Consider the following 20,090-nt stretch of genomic DNA (forward strand, 5'->3'; position numbering starts at 1 on the left):
ATACGTAGAATTAATTGTGTAAGGTTATTCATTATTGTCGGTTACAATCGGCTAATGAGTGGTTGTGTCCACTCTTAAGATTTAACCTAATTTTACGAATATTAAACATCGTAACTCACCTTTTCACTCAGTTTTCAGTATACAGTACTTAGTTAAATATAACTCACGCTCTTTCTAGGATATCAAGCCATTCTGATCCCTGCTTATACAGTGTATGATTTTACCCATACTAATATCTCCAAAACAACACATTGATATTATAGAGAATCTATTAAAATCCCATTTTGTTGTAGAGGTTGTACGGGGGGGGGGGGAGGTTCAGTTGTAAGATGTCACCCCCAGAAAAATAATTAAAGAACGGCGCGAAAAAAGGGATTTGGTGAAAACCCAAAAACATAGATTTTGGTGGGAAGGGAGAGGAGAGAGAGAGTAGAATAAAGAGGTCGTGAGACAAGGAAGTATTCATGCCCTGCAAGCACCCGCGCTGGTTGGCACAATCCGCCGAGGGTGGCGTGCGATTAACGTTGCTTCATCAGGGGACACACATGGGACACCCGGCGACATTTACGGGCAAAGTGCCCGGGACTTGTCCGCACACACGTAGCCCCCCCACCGCCCCCCATTTCGCTGCTTTGTCGAGACCCTCCTATCACTGCCGTTCGCATGCGGTGCATCTCACCCTCCAGCTGTCCCACACGCCTGGTTGAAGGCTGAATGAGTGGTCCTTCAGTTCCACAAAACTCACTTCCATCCCTGACTGAATGCTTTCAAGCTGCTTGCTATGCATCCCCTGTTGCTGCAAGCCGTGCCTATAAACTATTTAAAGTGTTTTTTTTATTTGACCAGGTAAGGCTCACTGAGCTATGTAAGCTCCTTTTTCAGAAGCGACCTGGCCACAAACGATAGCGCAACGAAGCGGCTTATCACGTGGACATTTATAGCAGCTGAGATATTCTAAACGTATGTTGATTCTAAATGTGGAGGGAAAAACAGGAGGACCTGGAGAAAAATCACGGGACTACGGGGAGAGAGACACGCAAACTCCAAATATACAGCAGGCGTCAGGGTTGAGATCGAACCCACGACCTCCTGTATACCTGGTGAGGGTGATAAAATCTCCGAACATTATTCAACATACAGTCGTGTACAGTACAGTACTTCCTCTAAACTCTAAAACATAACTTCTTCGTTACTTTTTTTAATGCACGTGCCATGCTGATGCAAATTCATTGGGGATTCTAAATTGAATTTATTTTGTCCACCATTTTCAATTTATACAATCCCAGTGAGAAGACAAACGTGGTACAGACACGGGATATGTAGTATGATCATTTAAATTGTGAGTAAAGACAACATATGGGTGAGATACATAAATCGGCTCTTGACGTTGCAATGTTTATTGGGTTCGAAATTAGATAAAGCATTTGACGTATTAATTTTTTTTATTAATCCTAGAACCGTTTGATATGCTTGGTGATTTGATCGTTTTCTCGGTTTGATTATGCCAAGCACGGTCACTAATCGTGAGATTCAACAATCGTAATTGTTTTTTTTTAAATCGATTAATCTGTAATATTGATCCCGATAGGTCATCTGTGAATCGAGTGACCCTGGGTGTTGTGCTGACGTCACGGCCCGCGGTAATTTGCTGACGTCAGCACCCCCAGCGTTTCCGCTGTGGCTGCCTGCTTAATTATTAACTGCATTACATTACTATCACCATCAGACGTTATTTATTTCTGACCCGGACAAAGCTCAAGTGGCACAACAACAGAAACGTTAATTGTAAAAAAAAAAAATTACAAAGGTGTTTATTTTTTCCGTAAAACCCCGAGCATTCAGGTAGCTGGTGCGTCGTGGCGGTTCGGCCCGGCCTGAGCGGCACATCTCCCGCCTGGGGTTTCAGGCGAGCCTGGTAAAAGCCTGCGGCCTAGGTCGCGTTTCGGTCTTCGTTGACCCCGAGGGCCCGCCGCTGCCCTTTGTGGCACGGTAACCCTGGTTAATGTCCCGTCGCCGTAACCCTGTAAAGAGATATCTTAACAGATTAACGGTAAAGTATTCGTGTGTGTGTATTTTGTATTGTGATTGTGGTCTGTTGAGAGTGATTAATTGAGTTGGGGTTTTTTTTGCCGTGATGGTTTCAGCCTTTTGTCTCCACGATGGGGGCTGAATTAGCATTTTCTTCCTGGGGTTTTTTGTTGTTGTTATCTTATCACAGCCCGCGATACACAATATCGTCTTATTTTGATCGGTTATTTACCGCAAAAGGTGATGAGAGTGGAGATGCCTTCATTCTTGGCAGTGTATAGCCGCGCTTTTGTTGCGTGAACTTAAATTAAAACCATATGGGAGCTCGTTGAGACGACGATATATCTCCTGCAATGGTGACCGGTTGAATATAATGTTTAAAAATGGGACTTGTATGTCTTACATTCTATCGCTCTGACAAACCAGTGAAACATTTTTGCTGAAATGCCTTATTCAGAATGTCACTGGAAATGATAATACGTTTCGAAGAGCATCTCTTTAGGTTACCAGAGTGCAAATACAATCGAAAGATTTAAAAACGTAAACACGTGCATCTTTAAAATACGGAACTGGGGAATGTGTTTAGTATTTAGCTGTTACGTTGTTTCGTTTATAGGACTGCATGTTTGAGTGGTAGAGGAGTTCCAGATATGAAAGATCATGTTTTATGAGACCCTTTTGTGTTTACAATTCGTAAATGTTATCCTGGAACGAATATGTCAATATTTATCGAGAATGCCTAAATGAGTTTAAACACTCATGAGGGTCCTGCATTAAGATTGTCGACACGTTTACGAATTTATATTTGGAGTGTGGTGGGCGCAAGGGCACCGTCCGAGGATGCACATGTGGGAAAAACTCAAAATTGTGCAGAGATAGATTAGCAAGCTCGAGTTTGCTTAAATTAACAAATTCAGCATCGTAATATTGGTCTCGAAAGCCAATGGACTGATTACTAAATCATATATTTGTATGTGGAGACAGAACCAAGATCCGCTTGTATAAGTTATCACCCATTTGCTTTACTGTTCTTTGCCGACCATCACTGCTGCTTGGAAAAATTGGATTGCAGTCAATAGGTGCCCTTATCCCTGCCCCCAGTTTTCAAATATTTGGTTGTGGTGCGCCTATTACCATGGTCTGTGAGGCATTTAACCAGTTATGATTTTACCGCAGCATGTATTTGTTCTACAGAATCGCCACAGTTTAAATTTTCTTCTTCATGTGTCTTCTGATCTGAGCCGCACTTATCAATATTGTCCATTCGCTTTCTGTTTTCCAGAAAGTTTAGCCGTGAGCAACTTTGGCGCTGTTTGTCGGCGGACACAATGGTAATGGAATGGAGACCCTCCTAACGCCCAGCCACACGCCAGCCATGGAGGACGATGACTTCCACTTCGCCGGGCAACGCGGGGGGAGCGCGCGTCACGAGCCCATGGTAGAGCTGTGCAACAGTGGCGATAGTGGTACTAATGTTGTCTCTAACTGTCTGTTTGGTCACACTGCCGTGAGCACGACAAAGGAACCCAAGGGGAAGAGCGGTGCGTATTTGGAGGTGGATGGAATGTTTTTGGAGAAGTCGGGGTCTGCGTCGATGTCCTTGAAAAAGCTGGCAGAGCGGCATCTTGCTGAAGCCAGAAACACAGAAAATTTGCTTTCAAACACAGTTTATCAAACTATGGCGGGCATCATAGATAATTGCGAAGTAAAGAATCCCCTGAAAGCTGGTGCTTTGCCTGTAGAAGAACCTGCCCAGAGGTATTGCAGATCTACACGTGGGTTCTGGGACATCTTTAATGAGGTAACAGGTGCCTGTGCGACAAGACCAAGCTCGCTGTTGGACAGTGAAAGGACAGCAGGTGGATCTGATAACTCAAGAACAAATACTGCTGGCATGTCGGAAGATGGCACACGTAGTGATTCTGTAGAGCATCAAAGAGGAATCTCGAAGGAAAAATGCTTGCTTGAAACTGCTCTATCTGCATTACAGAGCGACAGTGACTGTAGCCCCATGGGTAAACAAGAACATTTTATTTATAACCTACTGGCAAAACTTGAAGCAGAAGCCCGTTTGAACATCTCCAAAAAACGCAGTGGTGATGAGTGCAATGATGGCAAACATAATGTTTTAAATAGCAAACTCCATCACGCACCAAAAACTGTACATGAACCAATTAAGGTAATTGCTTTGTTGTCATTACATATGTTGGTTACAAGAAATTATGATGAACAAATCGCTTGTTGCGACTGACCAAGATAAGTAAAAATAAATGTATTAAGTTTAAACAAAATACTTCTTTCTAAATATTTGATCACTTACTACGAGTGTTGTTTGTGCAGATTTCTCTAATTGGCACTGTATAATTAACGCATTTTATGATGTTGGTGCTTTGCTTTTTATCAATTATCTAGGAAATCCTGTCAGAAATGCGGTTACCAAGGAAAATGAGCCCCCCTCATGATGAGTATACTGATGAATCCATAAAGGCGAAGCTCACAGGTTTCTCAGGTTTGTATAACGAGTGTGGCATGAAGGACATTGAACAGTTTACATTTTTGTAAAATGTTTATGGCTGACATGCATTTAAAAATTTAATTTTTAATGTTATTAGTATTAAAAACTGAGCTATTATTACACCACGGGAAATAATGTAGATACACCCGTTCAGCTTTTATAGAATTGTTAATCGCATGACTATTAGATGATACTAGATGTCCATGGTAGCTTTACTATTATTAACTCTGAAATGTTTTGTTTTAAAAGACGCCACATTTCCGCCAGTCATACACAAGAAGAAGGGATGGAGGCAGTTTGCTGGAAGGAGAATGGGTTCAAATGCACTGCGCTGCAAAGAGGCATCCCACTCATCGCCTCCACATTCCGACTTTAAGCTGCAGGACACCGGTAAGTAATAACTCCTCACAATGTAAATTAGACGTCTAACATGGCATCTAACTTGCATCCTTAACCTTACATAGGTCAGATCATGTGTATAAGAATGTTATGTGCTGCAAATCATATATGTTGTGTCAGTGCAGAAAAATCAAATGTAACGTACTATGCTTAAGTACGGACATAACGCCCAGGATCTGCATGCATTGGGTGCTAGTGTATTAACAAAACTGCTGTGCGCGTGTACAAGTAAAAATATTGAGTGTAATGGATTCACCCCTGCAACAAATACCAGCTGCTATATTCGCCACTGTTAAAAAGAGAGTTATTTGAAATATAACCCTGAATTGAGACGATTCATTGACTTGTCAATGTGAAGGATCATTGAATATTCATGCTTAATTCATATACTCATTTGTGCTCTCAGAAATTAGATTTATTTAAAGCACAATATCTGATTTGACAGTCTTTTTAATGTTCATGGAGCTCAGTGCACGCAGCTATTAAGTTTAGTATATTGCAGCTTGACCTTGCAGTTGAGAAAATACATGAATGAGTGCATTTTTTACATTTTACAACTATGGGTGAAAGCAAAAATACCTTAACTCTCATCTGTCTGTCCATTTGTCTGCAACGTAGGGGCCAAATAACTCATAACGGTGATCCAATACGAACGAAATTGCAATGTAAAGTTTTGTTGCGATTCAGGGTTTAACAAATTGGTCAAAGGGTTGCCCACAGGCTCACTGAAAACCAGCACTGAAATAATTTGCCTTGGTGTGTTTAGTTTGTTGTCCTTCCCCCACACTTCCGATTCGCACACTTGGCTATGTAAGGTGCGAAAGAAATTCAACATACATACACATAATATAATTGTGTGATGCATTTTGGAAACCTTTACAGAATCTATACATACGCATGTTTTTTCTTCCTTAGGCGAAACAATCACTCCCAGAAGCCTTACTCCAGAGATTACTGCTGCCCCACTCAAAACCCCCAGCCTCAAGCCTGAGAACAGGTCCGTGTTTCTGAGCGAGCAACTGGATCAGTACCTGGAGGTGGAGTGCTCTGACATTTGTGTGGAACCGCCCCCTCTCCGCTCGCTCGAGGCCACAGTAGCCACCGTCCCATTCAGGCTGCCACACAAAGCGGGTCACAGCTACATTCGGCGGTTCGAGTATGTTCAGCAGAGGCAGCGTCGACTCAGGCAGCAGCTCGTGGAGACCGAGGCGAGCAGATCAGTCGCCACACAGTTGGCGAGTCCAGGCACACCTTCGCACACGTTCCCGGGTTGCCCTAAACAAAGTAACACTGAAGAACGTGACAGGCACTGTGCAAAACGCTTAGCTGTGGACAGCATTAATGCGGAGGCTGAAACTGCGACTGAAGCATGGATCTCACCTACAGCCAGAACATCTTGTGATCGCCAGAATGCCAATGCAGATGTAAACACGTCGAACAGCAAGGTACAAGCAGGGCTCAGTGCGACGCCAAAACGGGAGAAGATCTGTACTGTGGAGGCCTGGGATGTGCCCGTGCGGCAGAAATGTGACAATTTGGTACCGAGCTTCCCTGGGCCCATACTGGCTCTCGAGAAGATGGGGCGCACTGTGTACAGGAACACGGCTTGTCTTGGGCAGAACTACATTACGTGGACGTGCGCCGAAGCCATCAAGGAGAGCGATTGCACCGTGGAGTGGATGGAACAGAGGTCGCTAGACGCCGGACTTCCCAAGAACGCCATCACCAAGACAAGGGCCATGATCGCAAGTTCTGCGCTCACCACACAGATGGTATGTTACTGTTATGTTCGTGGTTTCATAGCATACGGTTGTTATAGATATTTAATGTAAATCAGGCATCCTTTCGAATGTCTGTTTGAAGCATCTTAGTGTATAATTTTAGTTTTTTTCTTCAATGTATTTACTTAAAATATGTGCTTTCCCTTTTTGGCAGATACTCAATGCTGGGACGTTTCCGTTCCGTAAAATGCAAAGGCGCATCATGACAAGGGAGTACCAAAAGGCTCTGCTGGTTCCAGAAGTGAAGGTGGAAAAGTCAGATTTGAACTCGAAGCCTCGGAGCCTCGTGAGCGATGTGTGCAGCAGACGTAAGCGGAGGGTGCTTATGAGACGTCCAGGCTTGGTGGACAGCAGCACAGAGGCGGAAGCGAGCGGAGAAGATATGGACAATGATATGTGTTACGAGAAGGAAGATGACGACTTCCTTGACTCGGATTCTGACGTTGATGCTGGATTTAATGGAAAAGGTGGGTATTGTCTGCAAGACACTATCGTGAAATGTGGTGACGAATGGATTTTTTTTTTAGCATCTCTGTTGAGGATGTGCTGATGTAGCATGAAAGATATTTCTTAAAGCGTACTAAATTTCATAAAGCGACTCTTGACTAAAATGGTTAGAGTTTCTAACCATTTTGACCACGCAAGGCATGTTTACAACTTTTCAATGTATTATTGAGTTTTGCCATATTGGTTGGCGTGATTTTTGACATTCGTTTCCTGAAGGTTCCAACACGTGGAACAAAGCATCAGACATCATGCCGCATGGCAGCGGGTAAAACCCAGAAACACATCAGAGAACTATAAAGCACAGCCGCGAGAAAACTTTACGCTGTACTATTTTATTGATAAATCGTGGAGTGGTGCTGTGTTTCGATTGTGGCATGGACCAATTTAAGAGTGGAGACTAGAAATAATTATTTTCCTACTTTATATGGCACAGATTCTGAAGATTCCAGCGTAGAATTTCGTCGATATACCAAGTGCAACCGCAGACGTCTTGCAAACGTAAAACGGGAAGACAGGCGGAGAAAGCAAATGTCTGGCTCGTCAGTCACAGGTGAGAAAAAATGTAGTTTTTCTTTGCCACTACAGCTTTTTGTTGAATATGAAGAAGGCGGTGTGTTATTAAGTCTTGGATTGATTGATTCCTGTAACCTTTATTACTTACAGTGGGGCAGTAAGCTACTTGTTACTCGGTTTTTGGAAAGTCACCAGAATTTTTCTTGTTGATATACTCAACCTCCTGTCATAGAAATGTGGAATCTCCAAAACTGGTTGAGGGCTTCAAACAGGCGATAAGCAGTACTTCATGCTTCTATTGGTGGGAAATATAACTCTTGTTAATCATGTGTTATGTTTTCACTTACTTTGTTTTCTTAAGTGATGTCTAATGAGGAATTGGACAAAAAAAATGCAAGGAGGCACTCGTAGATGGCCATTATGCTTTATCAGAGTGTTAAAGTGCAAGCAGCTGTTGACTTTGAGTTACACTTGTTGCTGTTTCAGGGAGGAGGAATGCGAGATCCGCAGCCTCGACAAGACGCAGCCTACGCTTACGGGCGATCAAGAAGAAACAGTGCAGCAAACCAGTGGCTGCTCTGGATGCGAGTGACGATGAACATGGGGGAGCGGTCAAAGAGAACGCCATCAGTGCCGAGCCAGGAGTGTCCCAAGTGGCCATTTCCATCACACGCGCCTGCCGCAGGAAGGTAGGGCCTTGCCATGAATTTGTATACATTATAGCCAATGCTAGCTCTCACGGAAGCTCGTGATAACCTCAGCCAGGGGTCTGCAACCTGCGTCTCCAGAGCCGCATGTGGCTCTTTAAGGACTGCTTTGTGACTTTAGTCAGGACCACCTTCTTGTATTCACGTTAATTGTGGCTCTTGAAGTATTGCAGTTTTTAACCAAATTTGAATAAAAAGTACTTGTTATTTTGTTTCCAAACCCCATGATCTAGGCTAAATAAGAGTTGCGGATTTAGAATTTTACTGTGATAAGGGTGCACCTCACATTGGATTTTACAATTTCAAGTGATGTGTATGGATGGATGAATTGATAATTGGGTGGAGTGGTGGCATTATTCCTGGCTACGGCGAATATTAATGGTGGTTCACCAACCTGCACTCATTGGCATGGTGAAGCAAATACTTCCCTTGACCGACACAGCGTGGGGAGGACTTCAGCCACCTGTGGATGGAGAAACAGCTGTAAATATTGTATTATGTTTAGTTTGTCATTGAAGTACACGAGTAGTGTTTGATAATGCTTCAGTGCTGGGTAAACACCAGGACCATTCACCTGGGATGCTACATGGACGGCATGCACCTGGCTATTTGAGACAGTTCTGATGAAGCCATCTCATTCCAGTTACTCAATTCACCTGCGTGTATCGCCGAGGACTGGGAAACCAATGGCAGCTTGTCGCTTGCACAACCTGGAACCATGAGCTACGACTAATTTTGTGGTGGCTCATGAAGTGAGCAGCCTTTCCTGCACATCTCTTAAGCTGCTATTTAGCCAATTGGTCAGTGCATTCATAATGTAGCCAGTTTCCTCGCAGTCAAGGGATCTATTATCATTGTGCCGTCTAATCTTTGGACATTACTGCTTGGATTCCTTGCCATTGTTTTGAACCGAATGTTGAATCTTTGAGCGAGCCCCACATTGTTTATCCTATCCCGCCCCTGCCAACTCTTGCAACCAGTTGCAGAAAGAGACACCCGCGTGCTCCCGCAAGAGCATGGTGGTGCACTTGCAAAGCCACTGTGACTGGAGCAGCCAGCGCTCCACTGTGTACAGCTACATCTCGCGCCACGTGAGCGAGGCCCTGGGATCGGGCGTCTTCCTCGTCGCTGGATTTCTTGTCAACATCCAGCGGTGCCAAGAAGGGACTCGGGACGATGCCGGCCCCGTCGACTACAGAATGAAAATCTATCAGTTTTCTACTAACTCTATTGTGCGGCCAGAGTCTACCCCCAAACAGGTGTTGTGTTTAATCTCTGATCTTGAACACTCGCTTGGGGTGTCCATTGAAGAAGTGACGTTGATAAACTGGCATTGCCAAAGATCCTGGGTTTTAATCCGGGAACCTGCTTGCTGCCTGTGGTTTGAATAATGGCGCAAAAAAAAACCGAGCAAAAAATTTGGTTCTGAACTTGATTTTGCTTCATTCCAACACAGAGAACTTAAAAATATCAGTTGAACTGAAATGCAGCGGACATTGCTCTCAGTGGCAGAGTAGATTGGAAAGCTGTCTCCTTCGTGAACCAGAGGTCACTTGAAGGTAGCTTTGTGATATCCATTTCCGTGGGCCATTTTCTAAGATGAAAAATGTCACGTGAGATCCAAATTGATTTTGTTCGTCTCAACGCGATGCGAGATAACAAAATTGGCTTAAAATGTAGGAAAAGTAAAAAAAATATATAGAAACTTATTAGATGAAAATTAGCTCATACGAATCAAAATCTGTTCATATATTGAGCCATTGTTTTACAAAGCTGAATGGTTTCTATTCAACACCTATCGAAAAGTATTTTGTTTTCCACAATTGGATATCATCACACGTAGCTAATTTGACTTAAAGTGTATTCAGTGCATCCTAAACACATTTGACAATATGAATAACATTAAAAAATATGTTTGTGAGTAAAATATGATCATTTATGTTTGTAAATGTTTAAACTTGTTGACTTTCCATAAATGTTTTCACTAAATAAATGGCACTTCATTGACCAACGTTTAATTGGAGACCTATAGTAGCATTTCTCAAATGTTCATCATAAGACGAATTGACCGAGCATTTGTGTTTTGGTAATTGGTATCTTGTTAGAAAATCTCACGGAAATTTTGAGTCCGCTCGGTTGTCAATTTAGCATTGCAATTTGGAGATAAAATATGAACGCTTAATTATTTCATCGCAAAATGTTATTCTGTTCAACATTATAAAGTGCACATTTCAGTGTGCAGATATTGTTTATGATAATGACATGGTACACCGGGTACAACATAGGATTGGAGTGCTTTTTTTGGAACATTAAACTTGGAAGGATATTGGTGTCCACTGTTAATTTTAAATCATGAAATTAGTGTTTTAATACCATAACATGTTTTCTTCTCTTGAATATAGGCTGTCGCTCCGTCGGCTGCATCACGGCCAGTGGAACACAAGCGAACATCCGGTACATTCGCCACATCTTATATCTCATTATGTGTTGCCCCCTTTGCCTTAGAAACCAAATGATTACTTTCCAAAGCAAACCTTTTAAAGTCGGCGCATCCAGGGAAAACGAATAATGACAGGTTGGCGGAGTTGTATAATCTCTAAAGTTGGAGTTTAATTGGCGTTTTCAAACTTATGGGATAAACTTATATGACATGAGGACATATTACCAGATTTCTCACTCCCACTCGTAAATGGAACTACAGTAAAACCTTGGATTGCGAGTAACTTGGTTTGCGAGTGTTTTGCAAGACGAGCAAATTTTTAAAATAAATATTAGGTTGATAAACGAGCGAGGTCTTGCAATACGAGTAGTACGTATACAGTTTGTCTGCCGAGCGTCACGTGATCACAACCGATATACGAGTGCTTTGATATACGAGTGCTTTGGATTACAAACACGTTTCCGGAACGAATTATGCTCGCAATCCAAGGTTTTACTGTATATCATCTCGATACATAGATCCCTCCACAGGCTCGCAATCCATGGACTCAATCCAACTTTTCTCTCGCCCTCATCTCTCTACTCTCCTCTATGTAATTTCCGTTCAAATAATGAAGGCTTTTTATTACTTGTATTTGATTGGAAAAGATTGCTGAATTTAAAAGACAGAATTGGTGGGTCACAAAGATTGCAGGTTGGCAAACCTTGGTTTAGACATCCATATGTGTCTGTTTAAATGTTCAGTGTTGACATGGGGGGTATGTGTCTTCCAGAAACGGAGCCAGTTCTTCTGAAGTTACAAAGGAAGCTGTCTGGAGAATCAGAACGGTGGACTGTGGTAGACAACACACCACCTCCGCCCAGGTCCAGCCCTGACACAGTGGTTCCACGTGCACCGTCGGAACAACAACGCAGCACTGCTGGTGGTGATGGTCGTAATGCGGCCGAGGCATCAACGTCACCCTCGTCACCAGACAAAGTCGATGATGCAGATTTAGAGAGGTCAGAGTTCACATTTCAGGCACAAACATGTTTCTATGACAATCGGCATACAGTTGCTCATTGTGCAATTTCTTAAATTGTCCCACTTTGAGAAAAGTACACCTTTATTATTTTTAATATGAATCAAGGGTTCAAATGCATGTTGGCGAAAGTTCCATTTCCATATTTTTTGTGAAATATACCGATGTCTTAATCACCAACGATGGGGCAGATCGCTACGACGGTTGATGTGTTTTGAAAATTGCGCCAAGATGTGAGTGGCACATTTAAAACTTGACGTAAATTTTCCTACGCCAATTTATTTGCTGAACAAAAGTATTCCCCTTGAGCGCATACAACTCTCAAATGTAGAGCAACATTGTAATATGAATATTTCAAATTCGTTTCTGGTGATGTCACTGCAGGAGATGGGCGGAAATAGAAGACGAGATCACAGAGGTGGTGGTAGGCGATACGGCAGGCGGTGATTTGGTCTCAGAGAACGACGGTGTAAGTATTCCTCCTGCTTGTCGGTATCATTCAGGCTTCCCTATTCTAAATGTAGGTGGCACAAATACATCTCAAAATGCAGACTTGCTGATGAACACAGTTCATGCTGACCGTTTAACAATTCCATCCCCTCCCTATAATTTTATTGTTCGTCACGATTCAGGGTCACAATTTGATATCTTGATTGCGCTGTCTCATTTGCATTGTCTGTCACATTGAGCCCTCATTCTCGTTATTTCCATTGTCATAAAGGTAATGTTTGCATAAATTATATTTAATTGGTTCTCACATGTATGACTTCATGCATGGAACGTGAAAGTAAGAATTGATTTGTACTTGGAGGAACATATTTTCAGCGATGAGTCATTATATAATTACGTATCATTATGTGGGCTTGTGTTAGGAGTTGGGCAACAGGTCTGTGCAAGAAAAAGAGTTCTGCTACACTTTTATTTACTCCCAGTTCAATGATCCCACACCCAGCATGTTGAGGAGGGAAGCCATCATCGTTCGGCGGCGTATTTGCAAAAAGGGCTTTACGTGTGCATTCGGAATCAATCTGCTGTAGTGCAGCAGGTAGTTGAGTTTTTAAATCGTCAATTGCGCTGCCATCTCAAGCTTTGCGAAACGTTCAAGATAATGTTGATTTAAAGCTTTCGTGACTGCAGGGATTAATATTCTTGGTTCTTTCGGTAAAGTCACGTAGAAGGGGAAACAATAAAATAATAAAAATATAAAACGATAAAATTCTCACGACGTTTCGACTGCAACACAAGCAATCATCATCAGGTGTGAAAAACACAGCAATAAAATTTGAAAAAAGTGGCAGTTTTTTCTTAACGTCAGCACCACGGACAGCGATTTTGGCAGTTATTCAGATGGACGAGTCCATCTATGTACGTGAGTTTTACCGAAAGTTCAAGATAATGTGATCAGTTTTAGATATTTAGGATGCTTGCTTTTAGCTTATGGCTGAACTGGTGGAGCTGTTGGGGCTGTACTTGCAATCGTTGCATCTTCCAGAGTGAAGAAGACGCGATGCTTTACATCTTAACAATCGAAGGGGTGTCCTGAAATACCTTTGTTGGTGTTCGCCCGCACCTCCGATTAGCACACTCGACTACGTACAATGTGAAATAAGTTCAACACAGATAGATATATATATAAAACTCGAGCCGGTTTCATTTAAAACATATGATATTTCACGTTTCCTTTTTTTATTGGAGTATCTCCCCACAGATAGCTACACAATGACCTTAAAATGTACTCACTCCTACCACCTATACTTTTTTTTACCAGGGCACCTCTCAATTCGTAATCAATCTGGCACACTTGCCACCGGTTCCTCTATCTCGAGTTTCCTAGCTCACTACTCATTGAGATATATTAACATGTGATTGAATTTCTTACATGCATATTGTAAGCTGTGGCAAGCCTGAAAGGGACATTCACGCTTGTATGAGTTAAGAGTTGTTCCAATTTCATCACACTTTGGACTATGGTACTGTGAGGACGTTATGAACCTTGGTTTAGCATTACAGAACATAGGTTTGGCTATGAGAGGGCCTGGCTTTAATTGATGTAATACTTTTAAACTACTTTAAAATTGGTCAGTTAATTGCCCTTAAGTATTGGGTAACTGCAAAAATGTGAGACACTTTACTAAATCGTGTGGTTTGCCTAGAAAGAATAACATCATTTGATTATGCTTACACTATGCAGGAGGGATGCAGATTGGTGGTGAAATGGTGGAGCGTACTTAACAATGAACACAGCTACCTGATGCCTTTGATTCTTAGCTACGAATAACATCAACGGCAAAGTGATTATCTCATTCCCAAAGTGGGCTGACCAGCATGGTGAAACTATGGTCATAGAAACCCCTATGATTTACCCAGCATGCGGGGAGAGCCTTTCATCGAGCAGTGGATTGGCGAAGGCCAGCGAGTTGTGTAAATACAATGCAGAATATTTTAGCTTGGTACCAGAAACTTTCACAAAGCAGCTGCTGACATACTTTGCAAGGGCTGGGAGAAATATATTGACAGGCCCACAAAGCTATTTGTATTTTTGCCAACAGAAACGTGCACTGTGCTTTCACCCCACTTTAGATTTGAGCAGTGAATACTACAAATCATAGAAATATAAATTGCCAGAGAGGTGTGAAAAATGTAGTTTGACAGCGCTGTACACAATTGTGTTGGGACTTCCTTTAAATGAAGTCTAGATCCTTACATCTTACATTTCAATTTGCACCTTCCTGGGTCTTTTTTAAGCAGCCAGAAAAAAGAGCTTAGAACAATGTTCTATTTCAACACGCGATATACGGTTTTAAGTCTCAAGCCAAAAATATATTGTTGGTGTTAAATATTTGGGAGATTCCACGGTGTATTAAGATTTACACAAATAATGTTTTCTGTGATTGCAGAAAGTGCTAAATAGTAAAACATGTATTCAACATCAAAACTACTTCTACCACACCCGTATGGTTTGGTTGATGCTTAAAAACTATGACTTGTGTCCACTGATGTGACACATTGTGTATTTAGGAACTGCTACAGTACAGAAGTCAACACAGAGGTATCAGGTACAATTCCCAGCAAAGGCATTTTTTTTGTTGCCAGCGATGCAAGAAGTATGAACTCCCCCGCTTGCTGTGGATTTATTAGCAACATGAACAGGCTTCCTTTAGCTGACATTCACAATTCTCGTGTTTGTAATTTACAGTGCAGGGGAAATTGCTCTTTGCACATCTTCTTAACCAATAATTGTGTGTACATGTACTGCCCTTTTGCCAGCTCACTGCTCGATGAGGTACCCTCCCCATGCTGTGGTTCATGGGCAGCTTTTGATTGTACGTCACCACGGTGGTCAGTGTGGGTTAGTGAATAGAGGGCACATTCTTGACCATTGGCCTTCATGGAATTATGTATTTAGCCTTGACTTAAAGCTTTCGTGACTGCAGGAATTCATATTCTTGGGTCTTTCGGTAAAGTCACGTAGATAGGTTCAAAGAAAAAAATAACAAAAAACGACGACGTTTCGATCGCAACACAAGCGGTCGTCTTCAGGAAAAGGGGGGTTAGATTCCAATGCAAACTGTTTATCAGGGGTTTGAAATGAGCGTAGCCCAAATGTCAGCTGCCAATAATAATGTAAGTGGTGGGCAGCCCAACCCGACGGTGGTTGGTTTTCCACCAATCAAAGGGCTGCCAGGTGAAAATCAGTAAGTTATAGAGAGATTAGCATGTTAATGGCAGATCGCAGAGCCGCAACCAAGGGGTCGGCGCATGAAGTGACTGTGAAAGCGCAAGTTTGAAATGGGCGTAAAGCACAACCAATATCGGAAGGTGGTAGGATGGGAACATCATAGCCAATTATGACTTAAACTGGTTGATAACGTCCTTCCAATGATTGCTCAGTTTGTACCCATCTTCTAGGTTGAAATTGTGTCTGTGTCTATGTATATGGATGGCTTCATGAACAAATCTTTGTTGATAGCCAGTGGGCTTGCAAAGTACCTTCGTCTTAGAGAAATAAATGTCGTGTGAGCCCACCGCATTAAAACAACGATCAGCCACGACCGAGGTATTGGTCCTACCGTGTTTCAGATCTGCCTTATGTTCACGAACATGGTCCGAGACATGTCGCTTTTCCCAATGTAACTGCTGCCGCAGACACAGCTTAGTTTGTAGACGCCGGGGTATTGTATGTCAGGGATCACATCCTTCATAGAGGGGATCAGATCATGAATTTTATGTACTTTGCAATGTGGTGGTTTACCAATGAAATAGTGTACGCTGGTGGTTTTCTAATAACAGGCGATAACTGTTCTTCTTGTCCCCTTGCAGGCTGCATGTGGCATGGTCCAAACAAGGAAGTATCCTGCAGATGATGAAGTTATCGTGCTGGACTCATCGGATGACGACGTCATCGAGGTGTTTGTGTTGGACGACGACGATTAAAAGCGTAAAGAGCTGTAACGGGGTCGACCGATTGATTTTTTCATTTTCAATTTACCTTTGGTTAGTCTTTCGTAATTATTTCAGTTATTGTGCGAACCCTTTGTACACTTACAAGGAAAGAGGCTGAACACTTAAATGTAGCGAGAGGAAAGTGGCATTACAAACTTGTGTTCTTCATTCCGATGTAAGCGAGCAGCCAAAGGGTCATGCACATCAAGGAACTTTTAATTGCCGGGGTTCCCAAATATATATATATACATTGGGCTTTTGTAAAGCCTCCAAGGATGGTGCTATGTTGTATAGTTTTTTTTATTTAACACAAAAAAAGTGTAAAATGCTGTTTCCTTATTTGTGATAAAGCATTAGAAAAGTGCATGTTTTGTGAATGTTAGTCAACAATCAGGGGATTGCAATTTTTTTTTTAAATCTTTCCGCGTTACCAAAACGACGTGTGCTTGACTGCACGGCGAGAGTGCCATGGGTTTGTAAAATCTTGCTAACGGCGTTACTTGTGCAGTGCGCTTGGCAACACCGACATTGAGGCTCTGTTACAATTCATTTTCGACCACCGGTTATGCCCATTGTACATACCGATGGCCGCAGTCGAAATTCACTCCCTTGAAGCGCTGTGCCCTCGCGATGTTTTGTTTGCCGGTGAGGAAGGTTGTACAGATGTAAGCGTACAGGTGGCAATATGCAGCCATCTGCTCTTCGCTTTGGAAAACCTTTCAGAGTATACAGTGTAGTATTGGTAAGCACACTAAAGACGTGCACAAGCGTGTATGTGCTTGTTACGTGTTTGGGTGTTGGATTGCCAACAGTATGTCACTTAGCAGTATTAACTGCTTATTACTACAAGCATTCTGTTGAGTTTGACTGTCATGTTATTTTTTTTGCTATTTATGTTACATTTTAAAACTGATTTTTTTTTTACATTTTATAACAATTAGTTGATTTTAAAAACATTCGGTATGTGAATGTTTATTTCAAGACATTTCCAACATTTTTGAAGCAGTGTCTTATGTGTAAGAGACTTTTTGCAAATACTGTACACAATATGACGATTGGAGACCTGCCCCCCAGTGTGTTTTTGGACTAAAACGGTTTTGCAGAAAATTAACAAAGTAGTCTTAACCACGTGCAAAAAAGTTTTTTTTAATTATAGAATTACCAGATTCTAAGATGTGGTTTTAAATGCAGTGTTGGCGAGTGCACAGCCACGAATAGGTCTCAAATGTTATTTTACATGTCAGCTTATATTGTTGTTTAGAAAAGCCATTTTTCTAGAGTTAGGATATGCTGAATAGTTTGTGGTAATGTTTTTTTTATTGCTGTAGAAGCAATTCAATTACCTTGCAGAAAGTCGATTCCATTGCTGTAATTGTTACCATCTCAGTATTGTGTTGTTTGATATTTGAGTGACTACTTTGCGGGAATGAAGAAAACATTTAATTAGCCGATTCAGTGTTTTGATGGATGCAATGATACATCTCGACAAACAACATGAAGTAGGTTAATCAAAATCGAGTCTCGCGATACGTATACTTAGGCAAATGTTATGCACATTATATATAGGAAAACAAAGAAATACTACAAACAAGACAACCCCACAATCATCACAAATGGGATGGTAAAAAATACATACAAGAGGATTTGATTCCTGAATTAAACTGCAACTCTCAATTGTGATCATGTGTCCTGTTGCTGGTAGAGGTGGGGGCAGATTGTAAACACCAAAATGTTTTTACTTTGACATTGAAGACCGGTGAATATACGGAACACGTGTTGACTCCGCAATATGGAAGTGTTTCACTACGGCGCTATGAGCCTCGGTTTTCAGTTGGACGTACGTGAGATTTGTGCAGTATTAATGCTTCAGTCAAGTTTGGTTTTTAGATGTGTGCATTGATAATTATAATAATCTTCATGAATAAAATGCCTTTCATAGCACAATGTTGAAGGCCACTTCACACTAGCTCAGATAAAGCCACAATTGTAAATGCTCAGAAGTTAAAATTCGATTTAAAGTTTTTGTGACTGCAGGGATTCATCTTCTTGGTTCTTTCGGTAAAGTCATGTAGAATGGAAATAATAAAATAATAAAAATAAAACAATAAAATAATTCGACAGACCTGCTCTCCACCTGAGGACGGCTGCTTGCGTTGTGGCCGAAACGTCGTGAGAATTATTTTATGTTTTATTTTTATTATTTCTATTCTACGTGACTTTACCGAAAGAACCAAGAAGATGCTCAGAAGTTATAAAATAATCAATTAAAAGAAGAACACGTGAATGAACGGTAACATAATGACGAGACACCGGAATAAAATCAGAAGGCTAAACTAGAGCAACATCGGTCTTAGCTCCGATTTAAAAGAAGCCGCCGTGGCCTTAAACTTCTCCATTTGCAGAGGCCCGATGCAGTCCAAAGGCACACAGTCAGCAGGTCTCGTACAGACGCTACTGAGGTTGTTGGTTTTGTGTCTGCTGGAATTAATACCCTTGGGGGTGGGGCGCAGTGTTTTACCCTAAGTGTAAAAGCAAAGGTTTAATAATACCAATCTCGCTGTGGCTGTTGTATCATTTTCCAAAGGGTGGAAATTTCCTAAATATGTTTTTGTTTTAACGGTCATGTTTTATTTTTACATTGAGAGGTTTTCATTGGCACTGCACCCACAACCCTCTTTTTGAAAGCCGCGTGTAAATAAGCCAACTGGATACCTCCAAACGTTGTCTATTGTGCGCAATATGCAACACATTCTTCTCCATCCCCTGCCATCGTCAGTAGCACCCCCTGTTGAAGCGCTGTGTTATTTAAACAATTCTTAGAGACTGTTTACAGACATCTGTTTAAAGTAAAAAAAAAATGTTTCGTTCGGGGGAAAAAATGTATGATACTGTATTAATAATTGACGTTTTATTATGTTGTACAATAAAGTTTGGACAATTTTAATTCAACTCTGGTTGTGCAAATATGTTATGTGAATACTCCGAATTAGCTGAATAATATGGTCAAATTTTATGTTTTTCTGGTTTAAAACTCGTTTAAATAAACTCCATATGAAATTTTCAATGACACCTCGTACATTGACATTTTGTGATATCAGTGGTGGTGCTCACGGCCAACACCAGTGGCGATTATCTGAACCGGTCCGGGGCATCCCCTAGGTCGACTCGGCCTTAAATTAGTACCTGGTGCGTATTGTAAAAATCGACAATTGGGAGAAAGGCGGCCCGGCGTGGTGCTGGCCACCCACCCCCTCGTATCCCGTGCCAGCCTTCCTCGGTGTGCGCTAAGCACTTAACCCCAAAGGTCTATTTCGGCTATAAGGGAAATATTTGTCTTCGTGATAGTTGTGCAGATTGATGAGCAAATTATACTGATGAATGGATTACTTTTTACGAGTTGATCAATGCCTTAATGTAGCTTGTAACGGTCATTCACTACGACCACGTGGTGTAAATCAAATCAATGTGACTGAAGGGTCTCTCCATACCATGATGGTCATGATGATTATGATTGTGCTTGGGCATCATCATCGCTTGTTGCAAGAGTTTCAAGGCCGCCCTGATTAATACTACGGCTGTATTTCAGAAAAGATCCCGTTCCGTCATTCGCAAGAGTCGCGGCTATCGTGTGCCGGCTTCATTTGCCAAATAAACGAAAACAAAATGACTCGCAAATAAAAAAAAAGACTCAAGATGCCTCCTGAAAAAATATATTCACGAAACTGCGACCTTGCCT

General features: G+C 41.8%; 1 protein-coding gene across 4 annotated transcripts; it reads left to right on the forward strand.

Moving 5' to 3' along the window:
• Window positions 1–1,644: 1,644 nt before the first annotated feature.
• On the forward strand, window positions 1,645–19,289 carry LOC144937644 (uncharacterized). Of its 4 annotated transcripts, XM_078865019.1 has the most exons (13): window positions 1,645–2,050; window positions 3,311–4,207; window positions 4,441–4,537; window positions 4,793–4,933; window positions 5,858–6,714; window positions 6,878–7,190; window positions 7,664–7,780; window positions 8,230–8,432; window positions 9,431–9,709; window positions 10,853–10,904; window positions 11,663–11,891; window positions 12,296–12,380; window positions 16,232–19,289. In XM_078865019.1, exons 2-13 carry the CDS (start codon window positions 3,368–3,370, stop codon window positions 16,343–16,345), a joined length of 3,327 nt encoding a protein of 1,108 aa, XP_078721145.1. In that variant the 5' UTR covers window positions 1,645–2,050; window positions 3,311–3,367; the 3' UTR covers window positions 16,346–19,289. The 4 variants fall into 4 exon arrangements, with proteins under 4 accessions (XP_078721145.1, XP_078721143.1, XP_078721144.1 ...); XM_078865017.1 differs by lacking the exon at window positions 16,232–19,289 and having other exon boundaries at window positions 12,296–13,850; XM_078865018.1 differs by lacking the exon at window positions 16,232–19,289 and having other exon boundaries at window positions 1,645–1,915; window positions 12,296–13,850.
• Window positions 19,290–20,090: the final 801 nt, after the last annotated feature.

This window comes from Lampetra fluviatilis, chromosome 19, assembly GCF_964198595.1.
Source record: "Lampetra fluviatilis chromosome 19, kcLamFluv1.1, whole genome shotgun sequence".
NCBI lineage: Eukaryota > Metazoa > Chordata > Hyperoartia > Petromyzontiformes > Petromyzontidae > Lampetra > Lampetra fluviatilis.